Source organism: Cervus canadensis, chromosome 7 (assembly GCF_019320065.1).
Source record: "Cervus canadensis isolate Bull #8, Minnesota chromosome 7, ASM1932006v1, whole genome shotgun sequence".
NCBI classification, from domain to species: Eukaryota; Metazoa; Chordata; class Mammalia; order Artiodactyla; family Cervidae; genus Cervus; species Cervus canadensis.
The window spans coordinates 45,664,371-45,684,989 of record NC_057392.1 but is presented as its reverse complement, the minus strand read 5'-3'; the positions used below and the strand labels follow the sequence as shown (position 1 = coordinate 45,684,989).

General features: G+C 52.5%; 1 protein-coding gene across 2 annotated transcripts in view; it reads left to right on the top strand.

The window, feature by feature from the left end:
• The window catches only part of ITGB5 (integrin subunit beta 5), a 113,379-nt gene extending 93,218 nt beyond the window's left edge, over positions 1 to 20,161 (top strand). For both annotated transcript variants that reach the window (XM_043473195.1, XM_043473194.1), the window contains 5 exons: positions 11,192 to 11,414; positions 15,189 to 15,292; positions 17,460 to 17,579; positions 18,887 to 19,053; positions 19,663 to 20,161. In XM_043473195.1, the coding sequence (XP_043329130.1) occupies positions 11,192 to 11,414; positions 15,189 to 15,292; positions 17,460 to 17,579; positions 18,887 to 19,053; positions 19,663 to 19,758 (710 nt within the window). In that variant the 3' untranslated portion in view covers positions 19,759 to 20,161. The remainder of the gene's footprint in view (positions 1 to 11,191; positions 11,415 to 15,188; positions 15,293 to 17,459; positions 17,580 to 18,886; positions 19,054 to 19,662) is intronic.
• Positions 20,162 to 20,619: the final 458 nt, after the last annotated feature.

The following is a 20,619-nucleotide window of genomic DNA, read 5'->3' as shown; positions in this document are numbered from 1 at the left end:
TCCATGGAGCTCTCCAGGCCAGAATACTGCAGTGGATAGCCTTTCCCTTCTCCAGGGGATCTTCCCAACCCAGGGGTCAAACCCAGGTCTCCTGCATTGTGGGTATCTTCGTTGCCAGCTGAGCCACAAGGGAAGCCCAAGAATACTGGAGTAGGTAGCCTATCCCTTCTCCAGAGGATCTTCCTGGTCCAAGAATCAAACCAGGGTCTCCTGCATCACAGGCGGATTCTTTACCAACTGAGCTCTCAGGGAAGCCCTTTCTATTTAGAGCTGTCATCTTTAAGTAATCTTGAGGTTTGGGAAAGCTTAGCTTAAAGCAGCAGCATCTTGTTAGCTTAGTATTGGTCGCATTTTACTGCTCATATGCAGAATACAGCATGCAGTCCAGCAGATGAGGGCAAAGGGTGAGGGGCGTATCAGGGCCTCACCTATTGGAAAGCACCATCAGCTGAGCTTGTCAGGGCTGGTTCATTGACACTAAGCCAAGGACAGAGGAGCAGCCGATTCCAGGACTGAGGATGCATCATTGTTCACATCTCTGAAGAGCCTTTTGCTGGAGAAATCTGAACAATGTGCAGGCACAGTAGTGAGTGCAAAGCCTGTGACTTCTGCTTGACCACAGCCATGTGTTGCCACAGGAAAGAGAGTTTCTAATTTTTATTTCTCGTGTCATCCTGAAGTCTCTTGTGTTCCTTGGGCATTTGTTGAGAATTTGAAATATCTCAAGAACCATGTTTAAACATCAATAATACTCCTTTTCCTTTTCTAATTTCCAGTATCAGATATCTTCTCCAGGGTTTCAGCCTTGTCCTAATGGCGTTCACAGCCGCCAAGAGCCAACAACATATTCTGAGCATCTACTCTGTACCTGACACCATGCTAGGCATTGGGCAAGCAAAAATAAAACACCATTTTTGATTTTGTATGGGTTTGCAGGCTAATGAGATGAGTCATATGAGGAAACAAATATATCTGTGTGATAAGTGAGGTATATTATACTCTCCCTGTTAACTAAGTATTCTATTTGACTTAAGAACATGCTCAGGACTCTTTAAGGAAAAAAAAAAAGAAAAGAGAAACCCTTAGCTCCCGACCCCCCCCTCACTGTGAGCTCCTCTCCTCCATACTCAGAGCTATATTCCTCAGACCATTTGTCTGCACCCACCGACTTCACGAATTACCTCCCAGGCAGCCCTCACCTCAGTCCAGTTTGGATTCAGCCCCACGATTCTACCAGAACAGGTCTTCCAGGCCCCAGATGGCTGTGTCCTGCTACGTCTAAGCCTCTCAGCCCTCGTCTTGACCTGAATGTTGAATAGCAGCTGACTGTCCTTTCAGTGCCGGGGTTGTCTGCGGCGCGGCTTAGCCATCTGCTCCTCTGGAGTGTCTCTTGGGCACTTCGCCCTGCCGACACCTTCAGTCACCCTCATGTTGCTTGGTTGCTCAGACCTGCTCCCAAGCTCCCTTCAGCTTTGCATGTCTTAAATGCACCTGTCTCAGGACGTTTCAGACTGGTTTCATGATCTTCGTCCCAGCCGTGGTTCTCTTCTGATGTTCCTTATCTCCCCCCTTTCATCCACCTGTACAAGCCAGAAACCTGGAAATCACCATTTTTCCTACCATCTCCTCAACTCCTGCATTCCTTCTACTACCAAGTCCGTCTACTCACCTCTTCTGTTTGAAATTCGTCTTCTCCGCATCTGTGCTACCACTGTCCTAGTTCGTCTACTCCCCATACTGCAACCAAAGCAGTTGTTTAATAAAAACAAATATATGCTGCAAATATAGAAAAAAACAAATATATACTGCAGCCAAAGTAATTGTTTCAAAACAAAGATATGCTAAAGTTCAGCATGTTTCAGAAGCGTGGAGTGGTTTGGAATGGCCAGAACTTGGGGTGCTTGGGGGCACAGGGGCAGCTGAACAGACTCGAGAGGTAGGCCTTGAACAGCCTCGTATGTTGGGACAAAAGTTTAAATGTGGAAGCTGTGCTTTTGGTGGTGAGGAGCTGTTGAAGAATTTTAAGCAAAAGGGTGTCATGACATAGTTGACAGTTTAGGGAAGTGATGGAGGAGGCCACGTGGACACTGACTTGGGGAAAGGGCAGACCACAGTGTGCGTCCTCAACCAGGAGAATGCTGCAGTGTCCAGCTGAGGCACTCAGCCTCCCTCTCGGGATGGGAGTTTATTGTCCAGCCATTTGGGGTCTACGGGATAAATTCACGCTCCTCAATCTAGCCCTCAGGCCTTCCTTCCTCCACAGTCGTCCTTGCTCCCTCCCTCTTTCCCTTCTGTCTGTTTATATAAACACTTGCCTGCAAACACACATTCCTACAAACACACATGCAGACAAACAGACCCATGTCTAGCCCCTGGGTAGCCATTCTCATCCACCTCTCCTTTTCAAATACTTCCCCTCCAGGCTGCCCACTCTCTCTATTCATCCTCACAAAGGAATGCATCCTATTTTTTGCACCCCAAATGCCTTCTGTCCTCTACTATTCCAAAACCTGTAGCTTAGCCTAGAGCGTGTCCCAGTCTCTCTCTGCTCTGACCTGGAATAGCAAGTGTCAGGGGAGGGACGGGAGAGCCCACCTAGTTACCGCCCTTGTTCACATAGGAAAACAGAGGCCAAGAGTGATTTAATGGTCAGTGATTGAAAGGGCCAGCCTTGGGGATGGGTCTGTTGCACATTATTAAGCTATAAAATACCCTGGGTCACCTTGGACATTTATCCTGTGTATCATTTTAATTGTTATGACTTAGTCATGACTAAGTCACGACTGGGCTGGAGAGGCAGTACATGTAGTGGTTAGGGCTCCAGAGTTAAACAAATGTGGTTCCAATCCCAGCCCTGACTCCTACTTGCTTTGTGACTTTGGATGAATTACGTGGTTTCTCTAGGCCTCATTTTCCATACTTGCAAAAATTAGGGTAATAATTATACCAGCACATAGGGCGATTGGGATTGTTAATGAGAACATTCAAATTAAGTGCTTAGAACAATGTCTGTCCTATTGTAAGTACCCCCCAAAATTTCTCTATTAAAGAGATTTTAATGACTTGATGTCTCAGTGAAATTAGAAATTTCTTGCAGGCAGTACATGATACAGTTCCTGTAGTGCACGTTAACAGAGAATTCCCCCAATCCTGTGAGATAGATGAGCCACTGCGCCTCTTTTATTGATGAAGAGGCTGGACCGCTGCCAGAGCCAGCAGGTGGCTGGGAGAGGTTGCACAGTAGCTCCGTCCAGAAGAGGCGCCCCCAGCTGAGGGGTTCCAAGTCGAGTGGCAGGGTGGGGCCGAGTGGGTCTGAGGAGACTCTCTGTAGAGCTGGCTTCCGGGTTGGTGTGGAGCAAGGAGTGCTGTGCTGTCTTTGGGAGGAGCAGCCCTTAGTTGGCAGGTTCTCCAGTCAGTAACTCATCCTTGGCAAGAGCAGGCTGTGTTTACAGGCTCGGGAATCCCGTGGTGAGAAGGACACAACCCCTCAAGAGCAACTTCTCTCCTGCCCCTGGAGGTTTATTTAGCTTCCGCTGAGGTGTCCGGAGCCAGGCCGAGATGGCTCACGCGGGAACTGAGGAGATGTCCTGTGCATTTCCGTGTTCTCTATTTTTTCCAGCACCAAAAGCCAGTGCATGGAGGGGAACACTGAGACAGTGGGCGGGGCCCTTCCCATGGGGACCAGACTCACGACATGAAAACACTCGGCTGTTATGTAATCCTAACCTGCTCGTGGGCCAGGCGCCAGGAAGAGTGCCTCTCAGGAGGGTTTTCCCCTTCCCAGCCCCGGACACAGACACAAACCCTTTAGAAGCCTGTGTGTGTGTTTGGCCACATGCAGGGCAGCCTAGATCTGGCCGTGGTTCACCATGGAGACTGTGTGAGTGCCAGGATGTCTGTGTCCATGTCCTTCTGCTGTTGTGTCCACAGGCTCAGAGAGCGGCTCTGAACACTGGCTTATGCTAAGGAGGGCAGGGCTGTGTGCGGTCTCTGGCTCCGCAGTGGCTTGGGATCCCCCAGTCACACAGACACCGGGGGACTGGAGGCACACAAAGCTCTGAGTTGATTGTCCTGCTTTTTTTAAGACGGCTGTTGGAGAGTTCTAGAGGCTGTGCCCCGGCTGTCACCCGGAGGTGTCCACACCGCAGACAAGGCCTGACTTCTGTGGCAGGGAAATTGCCCAGATGAGCGGAGGTTTTCCAGCCCACATCCCTTCTTTTTCTTTTCTCTCTTAACCACTTCCTGTTTACATGCTGCCCGTCCTGGGAAGAGTGGGAGAGAGAAGAAGGGGAGATGACGGGCAGACAGAGGGCTGTGGGAGGCGAGGTGCTGGGGGCTGTGAGGGAGGCAGAAGCTAGAGTATATTCTTGCGTGAGGGAGGGATGCTGCCAGTGGGAGAGAAAGAGACAGCAGTGAGGGACGCACCCTTCCAGTCCAGGGAGCTGAGCGCTGCCCTCCACTCCTCAGCCCAGAGAGGAGGGGCTGCAAGCTGATCAGCGAAGGAAGCGCAGTGCGTTCCCAAGCTGGATGGAAACTATTTTTGGACCTGCTATGGAGAGAGATGATTTGTACCCCTAGCGTCTGACGTCTGTGGTGACCCTTGCTCCTGGGCTGGGCCAGGATGGGGAGAAGACACCCGCTTCTGTTTCTGCCCCGTCCCAGGCTGGCTCCTTCCTTCTTCTAGCCCCAGGGCTCTCATGCAAGTTCCCTGAGGTCACCCCAGGGCTCTCTTGGGTCTCTGCAGACTGGAGTCCAGCTGGGAGCTGAGGGCCACATGTGCTCTGCCTCAGATGTCCTGCTGTCCCCTTCCTGCTGAGTCTAGAACTGCCCCCCCCCCGCCCCACACACACACAAAACAGGACCTCTGGCACCACTGGGTGTCAGCCTCCACAGCAAAGCTTGGGGGTCCAGCGGGCAGTTCCACCAAGCCCTGAGTGTTCTCTCTTTGAGCTGGACGTGGATTAAGTCACTTTCTGGGAGCTTCTAACTCTGGAAGTCTTTTTTTTTTTTTTTCTTGGCTGTGCCATGCAGCTAACCAGATCTTAGTTCCCCAACCAGAAATTGAACCCAGGTCCCGGCAGTGAAGGTGCTGAGTCCCAACCAGTGAGCCTCCAAGGAATTCCCTAACCCTGGCAGTCTTTGATCCAAGCTCCCAGAAAGTGTTTCCTCTCCCAACTCTGAGAACATCTGCTCCAAGCTTCCCTTCCCTCCCCTCCCTTTATTATGATAGTGACAACAATGATGAAGCTGCTGCTAGCTAGCATTAATTGAGCACTTTTGTCATTTAGTCGCTAAGTTGTGTCTGACACTTTTGTGATCCCATGGACTTTAGTCCACCAGGCTCCTTTGTCCATGGGATTTCCCAGGCAAGAATACTGGAGTGGGTTGCCATTTCCTTCTCCAGGGGATCTTCCCGACCCAGAGATCGAACCTGTGTCTCTTGCTGGCCAGGCGGAGTCTCTACCACTGAGCCACCAGGGAAGCCCATATGTCAAACACTTAAGTGCTTTATACAGGTTAAGTGATTGAACTCATAACAGCAAGCCTACAAGGGAGACATCTTTATTGGCCCTATTTTATTTTTTTAAAGAGTGTTCTAGATTTTATTAGAAGTTACAGTTTTATTGAATTTTTATTTTTTGGCTATACTGCATGGCATAAATGCAGGATCTTAGTTTTCCAACCAAGGATGGAACCCATTCCACCTGCAGTGGAAGCACGGAGTTTTAACCACTGGACTGTCAGGGAAGCCCCTATTGGCCCTATTTTAAAGGGAAGAAACCAACATGCAGAGGGGTTAAATATCAGTTACCTCTGGCAAATAGCAGAATCAGGAGGCAACCCAGGCTCTCTGATTTCAGAAGCCACATGTTAGCCACCATACTCTACTGCCTCAGTTTCTGCATGTTTCCTTGTATCCCTGCTCTGTTGCCCGTCACCCATGTCCCATGGTGTGTTTCCTCCCCTTCACCCTTTGCCTCATGCAGGAATGTCCACCCCTCCTTTTCCTGAGGACAAGGGGCCTAGTTGTCTCCTGTCTGAGTCAGTCACCCCTCGCCCGGCAGATCTTTGCTTTCCACTCCCTTGAACTCCCCCGCCCTTTGAAGTTGTGTCCTCCCACTGCACAGTCCTCTAGTTTTTCTCATCCCTGTCTTCTGGTCACCCCTGCACAGTGCTGTGACCACTGTCCAGAGCACTGATCCTTGCTTGCTCCGCTCCAGGGGCAGCCCTGTGTCAGCTGCTGCAGTAGGGCCTTCATGCTGTAGCATCAGTATTTCTGACAGACACTCCCATTGTCCACATTGACAGATAAGGATGTGATCATCAGTCAGGTTTAGGGATTTGCCCAAGGTGACATAGCCAGTGGTGCAGGATACACTTGAACATGGTTCACACACTTGAACAAGTATGCACAGCCCCCAGCCCTTCATACAACTGATCAGGGTTATCCTGAGCTCCTCTGGCCACGGCCCTCACCCCAAGCTGTTCAGTCTCCCTTCAACACCGCCCCCCCCCCACCCGCTTCCCCCTCTCAGTCTCTTTCTGCTGTGATCTCTTTAGAGTTTGTTCTTCCCTTGATCCCTCCACTTGCCACCAGATTTTCTCTTTTCTGTATCTTTCTCTCTAATCAGAAGGATGCTTAAATATCCCCTCTTTAAAATCCCCAACCTCCTTCCTCCTCATCTCTTCCTTTCCCTGAACAACTGGATTCCTTGTGGGAGCTGCCATGCTCTCTGTGGCCCCTGCCTCACCACTTTGTCACTGGATTCGACCCTCACATCCCACTGCACTGTCGAATTTGCCCTTGTTGGCCTCTACAGAGCACTAGCTCTGGCTGGGGCTTCCTCACAGGCCCCCCTCCCTCCTCTCCAGCAGCTCCTTCCTGCCCTCTTTCATGGCACCCCTGCCTCTGAATAGCCTGTATTCTACTTTATCAAGGGAGGCAGGGGGCTGCGTCTTGGCCTGTGGCCCACACAAGCACCGTTTTGCTGATGGAAAGCTGTTGAATTCTGTAGAGCTGAAATTCTGTATAAATAGACACATTTACAACTTCCTGTCCATTTAGCTATCAATCATTCCAACAAAGGTACTAATAATAACTTGCACATGTAGCAATTCACAGCCTACAAAGTGCTTTCACATGCCCTTCAGTATCCCTATCTATATGTAATGAAAATATTTTTTACGTCTGCAGAGTATTAAACAGGCATCATGAAATTCAGCACGCTCTGCCAAGGTGCTGGGGAAGTGTTATAAATGAGCTCTGTTATGATGAGGAGTCCTTGCTTCGGCCCTCTGGGTGCTGTTAGCCAGCATCGTGTTCCCGTTCCCCGTGCAACTCTCCTGGTGATAGATGGTTATTGAGCCTGGGGATGAGACTCAGTGGCCCTTGTCATTTTAATAACACATGTTCCTCCTAGGGTGTTAGGAGAGGCCAGGGTTGACCAGAGGATGTGGAAATCTGCACGTGTGGGTGGAGGGAAAGGCAGGTTGAGGCCTGACTGCAGGATTTGAGATGTTTGGGTTAGGTTACATTGTGACCAGATTTGCGTGGTCTGTAACACTGTGCATGGGTCCTGCTTTCTGAAAGAGACATGGAAGCTTAAGCAGAGAAGGCAAGTGGCTGTATCTTGTGTGCCAGCTCCTCTAGTTGGGAGACCATCCTTGGAGGACGGTGTTGAGGATGATTCTGAGGCTAATCCCGGGCTCCCTGGCAGAGACTCCCCTGATTAGATGGTAGGATCTGCCGTGGGAGTGAAGGAGGACAAAGTGCATGCACGCCTCTCTGCTGTAGCTGCTTTACACTGTCTTGGGAGGCAATGGACCACCTGATGGACAAACTGGGGCCATGTACGGAGTCCCTGAGGGCAGCACTTAGGCAGATTCAGCCATTTCACCAAGTGCGGCTTCTCTCCTAGTTTGACTTGCTGGGACTTCGCATTGGAACTGGCAAATGTTTGAAGCCAAAGAGCCCCATGGATGAGGACTTTGCAGGGTCCTGTGGCCCTCCGTGGCCCCCACCTGCTGGCCCCCCGACTAATGGCACAGCTCTTTGTGTCCTCACTCACAGGCTCTCTGCACAGTGTTTCCTCCTCTCCATGTCCTTGCTGCTCAGGTGCTGGGGGGGCGGCTTCTGAGGATGGCTTACGTCTCTGGCCGTGAGTCCTGCCCCTCACCACAGAGCCACGGTGACCTCCGGTGACCACCAACTCCTAGTCTCTCCTGCCCGTGACTCCTGACTCTACTCACACCCCAGATCCAGGACACACTCAACTGCTTTGACCTTGGGCTGGGTTTTGGAGCTTTCGGGTTCTCATGGTGTCAGATGTGCCCGAGGCAGCTGGGTTTACTTGCCAATCAGCAGTCATGAGGGAAAGCACAGAGCAGTTGGCAACTTTGCTATCTTCTCATTGAGCAGATCTTTTCACATGAGATGCTCAGTCACAATGGGGAGCAAGTTCCTCTTTCAACACACACATACCCACACTTCACCACAAAAAAATAATATACTACCTCTTCTCCAAACCATTGACAATTTAAAACAGTGTGTTAGGTTACATCTGGTTCATGTTACATTGCTGCCAAATACAGAGTAAGAGGGAAAACAACACTTAACAGGTCAAACAAAGCAAGCAGTCCCTCTGGCCTGAGTAGTGTCTTTGCTGCTTGTAAATATGGCACCAGCCATACCTCTCCTGATATTTTTGCTTTATGGGATTCTATGATGTACAGGCCATTGGAGAGGCCAGAGCTAATGAAAAACCTACCCCTGAAGTGCACTGATACCTGCAACTCACTTTGAGATGCATTTAAAAATATATGGATGGCTGGAAGGAGGGAGGGATGTGTGTGATGGAGCAGCAGCTAACATGCTGACGGTGGAAGAGCTGGTAAATAGGTGGATGTTCACACTACAGTCTTTTCATCTTGGCTGCAGGTTTGGAATTTTCATAATAAAGTGTTGGGGGGAAAATTACCCTGACAGTGAACCCTTTTAATTTAAAACAGGCTCCTGACCAGTGTGGTCCCGAGGCCGAGGCCGAGAGTGAGGGAGCTATCTGTGTGGATTGGATCCATTTCGTTTGGGAAGACTTCCCTGTGGAGGGTGGTTTCCTGCCTGCCATGGCTGTTCGAGGATTGGTGGAGAGGAGGGGTGTGCGGGCCTCCCTCCCTAGAGTGAGCTGTGTGCTCGGCTCCCCACCCCCGCCACCACCTTGTAACCCTAGAGCCGGGGGTGCTGCTCTCTCCTGTGGCCCACACACCACACGCCAGCTTCCAGGCAGTTAAACTGTACTCCGCAGCCTCCTCCTGGCTGGGCCTGGCTTTCCTCAGCTCTCCCAGAGGGCTGCCATATGCCTCGACACTGCCTGTGAAGTGGGGGGTGGGAGTGCTGTTCCCAGTGCAGTGTCTGCAGGGGCTCTGCGTCCCTGGGCTGTGGTCCCGGTCCCGCATGTGTGTGGGGGTGGAGGGGGGAGGCTTGTTGGCTCCAGATGGCCACCCTTGTCTCCCGCAGGTCCCAGGTACTACAGTGAGGACTGGGCAGAGAGGGGGACAAGAAGGAAGTAGGGGTGAAGCGGCGCTCTGAAGTTAGGTCCTGACCTGAACTGTGAATCACACTCGCTGGGGGTCTCACAGAAGGTGCTGAGATCCAGCTACCAGGACAACTGACTCAGGAGTGGGAGTAGAATGCGAGCCCTCCCCCCACATCTGACGCCATCCCCTATCTGTCTGGTCTCCTGCTAGTGTGTCTGTGGATTCTCAGTAAATACAAATTCTTGGTCCTTTTGATATCAGTCTTAGCAGAATGGCACGAGAAAGGAAAGTATGCTACAGTAGTAGTATAAAGAAGACTTTAAAAAAAAAAATAACTGCCATTTATAGCATTACTTTCTGCTGTGTTAGCACAGAGAACAGAGGATCCATAAACTGTCAGGCCCCCCTGGAGGCTGGCGCTCCCCATACTCCTCACTGCCCAGCAGGTGCACACACAGTCCTCTGAGCCCAGCAACCCCCTGCTCTTGATGCCTGCAGAGCATGGAGGGGATGCCCGGCCCCTCCTCCCTTGGAGGCTGTGGAACGATCGGGTCCCTCCTGCACAGGGGAGCTGGTTCTCCTCGTGATTAGGGCCTATTCTGTCTCCTGAGAGGCTGCAGATCCTCAACTTCAGACTGTGGGTTCTTGAGCCATACTCCTCGTCTGGGTCCTGGCTCTGTGGCCACCCCCACGCTGCTTTGTCCTTCCATGTGTCATTTTCATCACTTGTGAGCAGGGGATGGTTGTAAGAATTCCTCAAGTTCATGCTATACAGCCTGACACGTACGTAGTGAGTTCAGTGTTAGCTGCTGGCGCCCTTGGCACCTGCTCCTGAATTGTCCTGCTCTGGGCCACAGCTCCGGAGCCAGCATCTCATGAGACTCAGGGACAGTGACTGTGTGCGTTTCTGTTGCGGTGTGACAGGTTCCCACAAATCAGTGACTGAAGACAACTCCAGTGTGTTCTCTGACAGCTCTGGAAGTCAGAGTCTGACATGGTTCTCCCTGGCTACAGTGTCGGTACCAGGAGGGCCACACTTCCTGCCAAGGCTCCAGGGAGGGTCCTTCCCTCACCTTTCCCATCTTACAGAGCTGCGCTCCTTGCATTCCTGGCTCCTTGAGGCCGCTGCCTCTGTCTTCAGAGCTGGCAGCACAGCGTCTTGCTTCTCCTGGCCATGGCCACCACCTTCCGCGGTCAGATCCCCCTTTGCCTTACTCCTATACGGAACCCTTGTGATGGCACTTAGGGCCCCAGGATAATCTGGGAGAATCTCCCCTGTCTCAAAATCCTTCACTTTATCACATGGCAAAGTTTCCTTTGCCATACGGGGTCACATCCACATGCCCTGGGGATGTAATTCACATAACTGGGAGATAGGAAGAAGTTCTCTGGGGTCCTGGGCCCGTGGCAAGACTTGGCCAAGTTCTGGACTGACTTCAGGCAGCGTCCAGCCCAGGCGGACTGCATGCACCGCCTGGGCACCCTGCTGTCACCGCGTGGTGGAACCAGGCCCTCTTGGTCTGCCCAGTCAGAGTCTGAGGGCACAGTCCATGTCTCATTCTGTTACACCCCCAGGGCCCAGCATGTGGCAGGCGCCAGCTTGGTTGTGTGTTTGTGCAGGCAGGTGGGCACTGATGTGCGGTGTGTGTCCTTTTAGGCCATGGTGAGTGTCACTGCGGAGAATGCAAGTGCCACGCAGGTTATATCGGGGACAACTGTAACTGCTCGACGGACATCAGCACGTGCCAGGCCAGGGATGGCCACATCTGCAGCGACCGTGGGCACTGCGTCTGCGGGCAGTGCCAGTGCACAGAGCCAGGGGCCTTTGGGGAGACATGTGAGAAGTGCCCAACCTGCCCTGATGCCTGCAGCACCAAGAGGTAAAGCCCCCACCCCAGCGTCTCCCCCAGACCATCCTGCCATCTGGCCAGTCAGCCTCCAGGGCCACCAGCCTCTCACTCCCCATCTCCCACACCTTGCCCATGCAGACTTGCAGGGGAGTGAAACTCTTACTCACATGAACTCGAATAGGGCCTTTGAAGCTCTGGTTCCATGGAGATTTTGTAAAAACAAAACAAAAGCAAAACAGAACAACAAAAAGCAAGACTGTGATTCAAGTTTAGAAATTACCGGATGACTAGGTTAAATGAAATTGAATTGTTTTGGTACCAAAATAGCATCTTCTTAGCCTTTAGTGTGTCACTGAGTGTTTCAAAAGGACATTCAGCATTCATCTTTCTTCCAAATGAATTTGACCCTCCCCATTAACATCAACCCAAACAGTGTTTCACAGGCCACCTTTCCTGTATAGAAAATACTGTTTTAAACAAAACATCATCAGAAGGTAAATCGGACAGGAGGGCCCCCGACCTAGATAAGGCATGCCAGGAACAAACTGTAGTGGCTTTTGAATTTTCTGCTCCATTTGTACAGATAATGGAGCGGGTCTCCATGCTGCTGCTGAATGCAGAGATTGTCCAGATACAGGCTCCAGGCCTCCACTGACCCAGCCACAGGGTCACGTTCCCCAGTTGACCTCCTCGCAGCTCTGCCCTCCACATTCTGCCAGAGAACGAATGAGAGGGAATGAAAGAGAGCAGGGAGTTATGGCATCAGGAAAGCAAGAGTGACAGCTTGCCTTGATTTTGCTAGAGAAACAGCTGTGCCATCGTCATCCTTGTGCTGAGGGGCCAGGAGGGAGGAACACAGATAATCAGAAACAAGTAATAATACAGACGTTGTTTCCTTTTGGCTGGGAAATGCAACTGTGCAATTTTTTTTGGCAGATATCCCTTCCAAATGCCTGGCCCAGGCTCCTAATGAGAGGAGGTCATGCTCCCCGAGTGGCTGGGGCTGCCAGTCAGTCTGAACTCAGAAATGTTCTGGGTGGCAGAGCCCCTGTCTGGACGTTTGCCACAAATAATCCAGGCGTGGGTAATTGAAAGCTGGCCGCAGATGGAGAGACAAGATAGACAGGGCCAGATTTTATTTTGTGTAATTAGAGGGAAGCCAGGCAGAGTAAGGGAAAAGAAACACAGATCCACTGTTGACCTGCTAAAAATGGAGAAACAGCAGAAATGCAAATGGAAACATCCCAGGGGAGGAGGTTAGGATCCTGGATCTGGAGCCCAAATAGCTATGGCCATCTGAGCCTGGACTCTCGGCCATTATCAACATGGAATGCCTGAGGGAGGCGCCCTCCCCCCGGCTCCCACCAGCAGAACCGTTTTGAGTGTGTGCTCCCAGACCTTGGGGCATGTGAGGCTGTTGGGAGGTGGGGATGAAGCTAGGACAATACGCGTGGAACCAATAAAACCTGTTTCTTCCCCTTCCTCTGGAGCAGCAAGGCAATAAAGGATTGGCTTAGGTCAGTTAAAAGCCTGCTTGGGAAGACAGCCTTAGCTTTAAATGTTTAAAGCATTCATTTCCAAGAAGACATGAACTTGGTTTGTTGTCTATTAAGCAACACCAAAGGAGCAAGGAGAGCAAAGAGATGCCATCAGGGAACCTTCTTACGTGTCTCTGGGCCACACTGACACTGCCTCTTTCACAGCCTACTTGTAACTTAAAAAAAAAAAAGAAGTCCCTTTGATAGTGCCTTATTTCAGGCTGTTCTTCTCACCGCTTTGTTGAGAACCACCAGGTTTTCAATGCCTTATGTCCTTTCACCGGCCCCCCCCGCCCCACCCTCTGGTTCCTCAGAACAGGCAATATCCACTTTCTAGAACTAACCAAACACACCCTTCACCTTGGGTGAGTTCATATTCAGCCTCAGCTGATTTCAATTAACAGACTCCCTGAGCAGAGTCTGTCTCAGCAGCTTGCTTGTTTAAAGGCCAGACTTATTTTAATACGTGACTACAATAAATCACAAGTTTCAACCCAGTGCGAGGAGCACACGGGTTAAACTGATTTGCTGGTGTGGATGATGAGGGAATGTTCCCTGGAAGCAGCCCTGTCGTTTCCTGACTACAGGACGTGCAGGTGGAGGCTTCTGTGGTGAGTCCTAGTGGAGATGGGAAGCAAACACCTTTCTTTGCAGTGTGTTAATTGTGGGGTGGGGAGGGCAGCGGCATTAGTGTGAAGGACCAGAGCTGGAGCCAACCCTTCTTGGTGCCCAGCCAAGTCTCAGTACCCGCCCACTGGGCTATGGCCTCAGGGGAAATGCAGCAATTCTGACTTGTTTAACTCCAGAATGTTTCCATGAAGTCATTCCCGGGAGAGAGGAATTTTGTGGTTCATCCTGGGATGGTTGAATTCTTCAACCTATTAGAACCCTGGTAAGAAAGTCTTATCTGCTTTCTCTCCACGATCTCCTCAACGTTCAGAAAGCAGAGGAAGGACTTGGGGAGGGACTTGACGAAGAGGCAGGGCTCCTGGGTGCTGCACCCTGCTGCCTTTGATTCCTCATTTCCCTTGCCTGTGAAATAGAGCAACTTAATGAAACGCTCCCAGCTCCCTTCAGGCCTGGCATCCACTGCACAGTTTTTGCCCTGGAAATGTAGTAACTGGTTCCTCCATCCCAAGGAATTTTAAAATGAAAATGATAAATGTGATGCATGGTAGTTCTGTTTCCTGCCATATTTTTGCCAGATAGCCTTCCGGACACACAGCCCTGTTGGTCCCCATAGGCCTGTGGGGTATGGGCTGCTGTCCCCTGTGTCCCTGAGGCTCTATAAGCTTCCGCCTCACCCCCGCCACACTCTGGTGCCAGGACACAGCTGCAAGGAGGCAGTGGCCCGCCCAACATGCTTAACTCTGAAGTCCTCACCCCATTTCCTGGAGAAGCCCCTGTTTTGAGGGTCTCTTCCCCCCTTGCAGGTCACCGAGCACCATCACCTCAGAAAGGCCCTGCAACTTCACCATCAGCTGGCAATTTTGTTCCAACCCACTTCTCCCTGGAGTTTAATTCTTGCCACCCCATTTATGCCCCCCCCAACAGTCCCCCAGAGGGGTTAGGGACCCTCTCTCCCCTCCACAACAATCTCAGTGAACTTTAGAGCTTGGCTCCCATACCACATGGGGTCTGTCTGGGAGGGGGAAGGGCCGAGAGTCTCCCAGACGGCGGTCCTCTGCCCTCACCTTTACTCAGTCCCTGGGAGACCAGGCTCCAGCCCTAGAGATGCAGATTCCGTGGGTGTGGTGGAGGCCCCTGGCAGTGATGTCCTGAAATCCCACCCAGAGGGGTTAATGTGCAGGAGGGCTGAGAGCCCTGCCTGTGTGATGGTCTCCTGGTGGGGATCTTGGGAGTTGGGGCCATAGGGGTATGAGGACCCCTCCTCAAGGCCAGGAACACTTTTTTATCATCAGAAGCTCCTTGTTTTGGGCAGACTCCTCAGGGAGGCATTTGATGCACCAGAGTGCAGGTGGATGTGGCTCCTGGTGTCAGAACTTGAAAGGCCTCCAGCCTGCAACTTGACATGGGGACCAGACACGTCTCTAAATTCACCTAGGCTCCTCCAGGGACCTTCAGGCTTCCCTGCATGAGGGCGACAGAGAGGACAGTAAGGCTAAACAACTGAAGATGGGAGAAGTTAAAGCTTCAGGGTCCTGAAGGAGGGCTGGGATCTGCACTCTTGGGGCATGTACACAGTTACATGTGTGGAGCTGATCCATAGCATTTAACACCCACATTTATTGCCTCTCTTCCAAAGAGACTGTGTCGAGTGCTTGCTGCTTCACTCGGGGAGCTCAGCTGACAACCAGACCTGCCAAAACCTGTGCAAGGATGAGGTGATCACACGGGTGGACACCATTGGTGAGTGCGGAGTGCCCTGGGTAGCCAGCCCCTTTTGGATCCTGGCAGACACATAGAGACTGTCCTGTGGGGATGATCTTCAGGGCTGCCTGGCAGACAGGATGGTAGTTTTAACCTTGAGTTAGGAAGTAGCCTCAGGTTCTTGGCGAGTCCTTGCTGGCTCCCCAAGAGGACTTGGGGTACCTGGGCTAGGGCACAGGTTCCAGGCTCTCCAGGTATAAGACCTCCCTGTTCATCAATGTCTGCCCTGTCCCTGGGCCCAGTCCTTTCTGAGCCACATCTTCTCCCAGGCTTCCTGAGAAGTTGGTGTATTAGTTAGAATAAGTATTGTTAGTTGCCACAACAAACACACCCCAAACCTCAGTGACTTAACAAAATAGAAGTTGGTTTGTCACTCACTGAAAGCGAAGATGTTCCTAGTTGACAAGGCCTCCATTGGTCCTGAAAGGAGCCCAGATACCCTCTCAATTTTGTTTCCACCCTCCCCCAGGTCCTCAGAATCCTCTCCATTGAGTCTACAAGTGGGGAGGACAGAGGGAAGGATTGGATGGGAGTTTTACATGGGCTGGACCTGGAAGGGTACATGTAACTTCCCCCCAGAATTCAGTCACCTGGCCACATTTACTGCAGGAATGGTGGGAAATACCATCCAGGTATTCCCAGGAAGCTGGGAAACCATGTTTGGTGACTAGCTAGCCAGTCTGTGCCCCATTTTGCCTCAGCCCAGCACAGCTCTCTTGATGCTGCTGGCATCAGACAAGGCAGAGCTTGCATTCTGTCCAGAGGAACCCAGGATAGAATTCCTGCCGGTCTCTCTGCTCCTTGTTCCTGCCTCCCTGGTCCTGACTGATGCTCTGGCCAAATCATGGCAACCGAGTTGTGAATGCCATCAGCTCATACTCACTGAGCACCTACTGTGTGCCAGGGCTTGTGTGGCACCTGGGAGCCAATGTGGAGCCCCCCACCCTCCCAGACTGGCCTCTCATGCCAGTTTTCCTGCCCTGCTTCTGTCTTGTGGCTTGAGGCCTGGCTCGCAGCAAGTTCTGCCTGCAGACCTGGGCCGTTGCCCCGTGACTGGACACCCACAGAAAGACAGGGTGATGCCTATCCTGACCCACTAACTAGTCCGTCGCTCTGGAGCAAGTGCTGCTGTTCACGCACAGCTGTGACCTGAATCAGCTGCTTCACAGAGAAAGTTTGTTTGAATTCAGCAGTTTTCCTTCCTTCCTTCCCCCAGGCTTTCTCACACACACACACTCACTCACACTCGCTCACACTCAGCCAGACGGGGCTTACTGTTGGGGTTTGAGAGGAAAAAAAGCCCAGGCCTCCGCGTCTGATAACCGCTCAAAAATGTCTGGTCCCAGGTGGAGCCTCCTTTGAGCCACAGGCTTACAGAGGGTGGAGCTGGAAGGCGTCCCATGTCACAACATAACCTGCAGTTATTATTCAGGACCCATGGGTCATTCCCTTATCACCCGCCTTCCTCTTACTTCACACTCTTCCCGGCTTCCTTCCCCTCTAGAAATCAATCTAACCCTGACCCAGGGAAGCCTTAGACTGTGGATAATGCCTCGGGGGTGAGGAGGGTGATGCTTTCACCTCAGGTGACAGCCGTGTGGGGACAGCAGGCGTGAGGCAGTGTGAGGAAGGGAGCTTCTTCCCACGGGGAGCGAGGCAAGCAGTGTGCACCATCCTGGGGGCTGGGGAGGTGCAGTCTCTCACTTATCTCATCGCTTCGTGCGGCTCTCTCATTTCACATCTCAGGACAGCACTGCCAGCTCTCGGCCTCTGCAGCTGGCTCTCGGCCAGGGGACTCGAGTGTGAGCTCTCACTCAGGCCTCTGTGGGCAGCAGGAGAGCCCCTTCTTTATCCAGTTCCATTGTCCTGTCCCGCCTGGCCATAGTGCGTCCTTTCCTTCCACATCCCCACAGTGAGCGCTGCAGAGGTTCCCTCGCGTGGAAGGGAGTTTGCATCCCTGGGGCAGTCTAACTCAGTGCTGGGCCTGCGTTCTTGATGTGAGAGACTTGAACTCACTGTTACGTCCCAGTCAGCCTCTCTGCACCCCTTTTCTTCTGGGGCAGGGTTTGGCTCCTCACCCCATCCCTCGGTGGCTCTGAGTTGCTCAGAGAGACACTCAGGACACTTCTGCTTGGTTTCCTTCCAGTGAAAGATGACCAGGAGGCTGTGCTCTGTTTCTACAAGACCGCCAAGGACTGTGTGATGATGTTCACCTACTCAGAGCTCCCCAGTGGGAAGTCCAACCTCACGGTCCTCAGGGAGCCAGGTGGGTGAGGGCTGGCCCTGTCTGCTCCCCCAGGGCGCTTGGTTTCTGACCTATCACCCACCCTCTTTTCACCATCCTTTCCAAACTCCAGAGAGGGGAGGGACACAGTTCCCTGTGAAGATCAGGATCTGTGGGCCTTCTCTACCTGACTGCTGTAGTTCAGAAGAAAGATGACTGTTCATCTGGGGACCATCGCTGGGGCGGAGCTGGGGGCTGTGACTGGAGGGAATGGGAGTTACAGGAGGATAGGGCCCTGCCCTGGGGGAGTGTCTCATCTCAAAGGCAGGGGTCCGGGGGTGGCAGTGAGCACAGAACACGCTTAACCTACGTGGCTAACGGCAGTGTGAGTGTGCACGGCAGGTCCAGACCATCAGTGCTGGGCATCAGGGAGTCTGGGTACGTGCACAGCCCTGGTTGGGCTGCCGCTTCCTGGAGTGGCGTCCAGGAAGGGCAGAGCGCTGGGTGAACATTCCCACAAGTGCTGTGCCCAGCTGCTGAGGACGGCATGCTCTGACCCACAGGGACAATTCTGCCTCATGCTCTGGGCCCAGGGACCAGTAGCCCTTTTCCTTGGGATAATTAGGGTTTCTGGTATGACCCCTTTTATTCTTCTCTGGAGGAGGTTGGAGTGGGGGTGGGGGTGCAGAAAAAGATCTGCTCTCTTGAGTTCACAGCACTGCAAACTGCTTCCACATGAGGCCAGACCACATAATGTGCCTTCCCGAGGCAGAGGCAGAGGGAAGGGTTGTGGTCTCAGCCCAGGATGCACGCCTGAAGAATGAGGCTTTGTTTCCAAGCGCTGTCTTTGTGGTTCTTTGAAAATAAGCACATTTGCTCCAAAGGCTCCACACTAAGGGCTTACAAATGTCGGCTGGCCCCCAGCCCAGCCCTTGAGGAACGGCTTCGTGAAACCTCCTGCTGCCTGGTCTACTCCTGAAACCATTTACATGAAAGTTGAGACGTGGTCCAGCATCCTGCATGGGAGGTGGGGCTGGGCTGGGGTGTGGGTGCTTCGAGTTGGGGGGATGCAGCCATGTACAGGGTGTGTGGGGGAAAAGTGGAGCAGCCTCTAAATTCTCCTGGACTTTGCCCTCGATTTGCTGTGTGGCCTTGGGTCAGTCACCAGTCTTCTTTGAATCTTTTACTTCATGTGCATTGGAGAAACCTGCCTGCCACCCACACCTCCCAGAAGCCATGTGAGGGTCTTATGAAGCACATGAAGGCCTCTGGGGAGTGCTGGTGGGCCTGAGGTTAGAGTGGGGGCATGGTGATGCCGGTGGCTTGCTCACTGTGCCCTGCTCCTCCAGAGTGTGGGACCGCCCCCAGTGCCATGACCATCCTCCTGGCCGTGGTCGGCAGCATCCTCCTGACTGGGTTTGCGCTTCTGGTCATCTGGAAGCTGCTCGTCACCATCCACGACCGGAGAGAGTTCGCCAAGTTCCAGAGTGAGCGATCCAGGGCCCGCTACGAAATGGTACGCCAGTGGGAAGCATGTCAAGCTTAGGGGTCCAGCTGAGTTCAGGCAGAGGCCCCCTAGCACCTTTAGCATTCAGAACAAAGAAGCGAAGCCTGAGGGGTAGTGTGTACCCAGTTCTGAATGCCCTGCACAGAGCCCCACACCACACCCAGGTCAGGAGGCTCACAAGCAGAGGTGCTGGGCACAGCCTGAGCAGGGGGAGTCTGGACACAGCCCAGGAGGGGACCCCACATACCCACAGTCTATCGCAATGTCTGTGTGTGCCTTGCTTCCCCAAGCAGACTGCACGTCATCCAAGGACAGAGCACAGTGAGTGCCCCCTGAAGTCCTAGTTCATTTCCGTTAAAACTGGAAGGGACTTTAGAGACCATCTGATGGACAAGGTCCCTCATTTCAGAGATGGAGAGAGAAGGTTCAGGGAAGGGCGGGGCCGTTCCTGGCCAGTGGGTTGGAGGAGCAAGTCTTGCAGCACAAGGCAGGCGCCTCTACCCGCACACAGAGCCTGCTGCCTTCTTGGTGACTGACCCTGGAAGGGCCTCCAAACCTGTGTGTGTTCGAATGAGTGAGTGAGCTAACACGTGTCCTCTTACCCTCCGTGTTCTCTAGGCTTCAAACCCTCTGTACAGAAAGCCCATCTCCACACACACCGTGGATTTCACCTTTAACAAGTTCAACAAATCCTACAATGGCACGGTGGACTGACAGCTCCTTCTGCTCAGAGGGCCGGAGGAGGTGAGCGGTCAAGCCAGAGACTGACACGCTCTGGACAGCTGCTCGGCTCGATCACTGATCCCTGCTCCACCGAGTGCAGAGACCTTCCGGCAAGCCCGGGCAAGGAGCCCATGCAGGAAGGCGCCCGGCTGTGCCGGCTGGCCACCCGTCCAAGCCTGGCCGCGGTACTCTCGGCTCTCCCGAGCACGTCCAGCTTGTCGTCTCAATGAACTACTGAGACGCGGGCCGCGTCCTCCTTCCAGGAGGGCTGGGCCTCAAATCTGGCCCCACGAGAAGGTTCTTGGGAGTGTCAAGAGTGTGTAAAATCCACAGTCCGGCTTCACTCGTGTTGATCATGTTTGTATGAAATAAAATGATCGTGCATTTATGTATAGTTCTGATTCCCGAGAATTACCTGCCTGGTGTCTCTGCCTCGCACATGGGTGTTGGTGGTGGGATCGAGACGCCTGTTGAAGGCACGTAGTTTGCAGATGTCAGCTTTCTTCTCTCCATGTTCATCTAGTACTTTTGTAACGAAAAGGAAAGAGATTGTTTGGGATTGAAAGTAAAGATTTAAACCAGATTTTGTGTTTGACACTCTTCATGACATGCACTTACCTTTCTGAAGTGGCCATGAATGGTGCCCCAGCAGGGACACCACACAAGTCAGTCCAATACTCCAGACCAGGGCTTGTCATTACAGAGCTCCATGCAGTACTCAGGGCATTCGGGGGTGGTGGCACTCCAGGGAGGGCTGAGCAGATGTCTTTGGACACTCCCAACTTAGTTTCGAAACTGTGAAGATCACGCCTTTGGCTTCTTTCCCATTTCCCAGGTGCTAAGGCTGCAAAT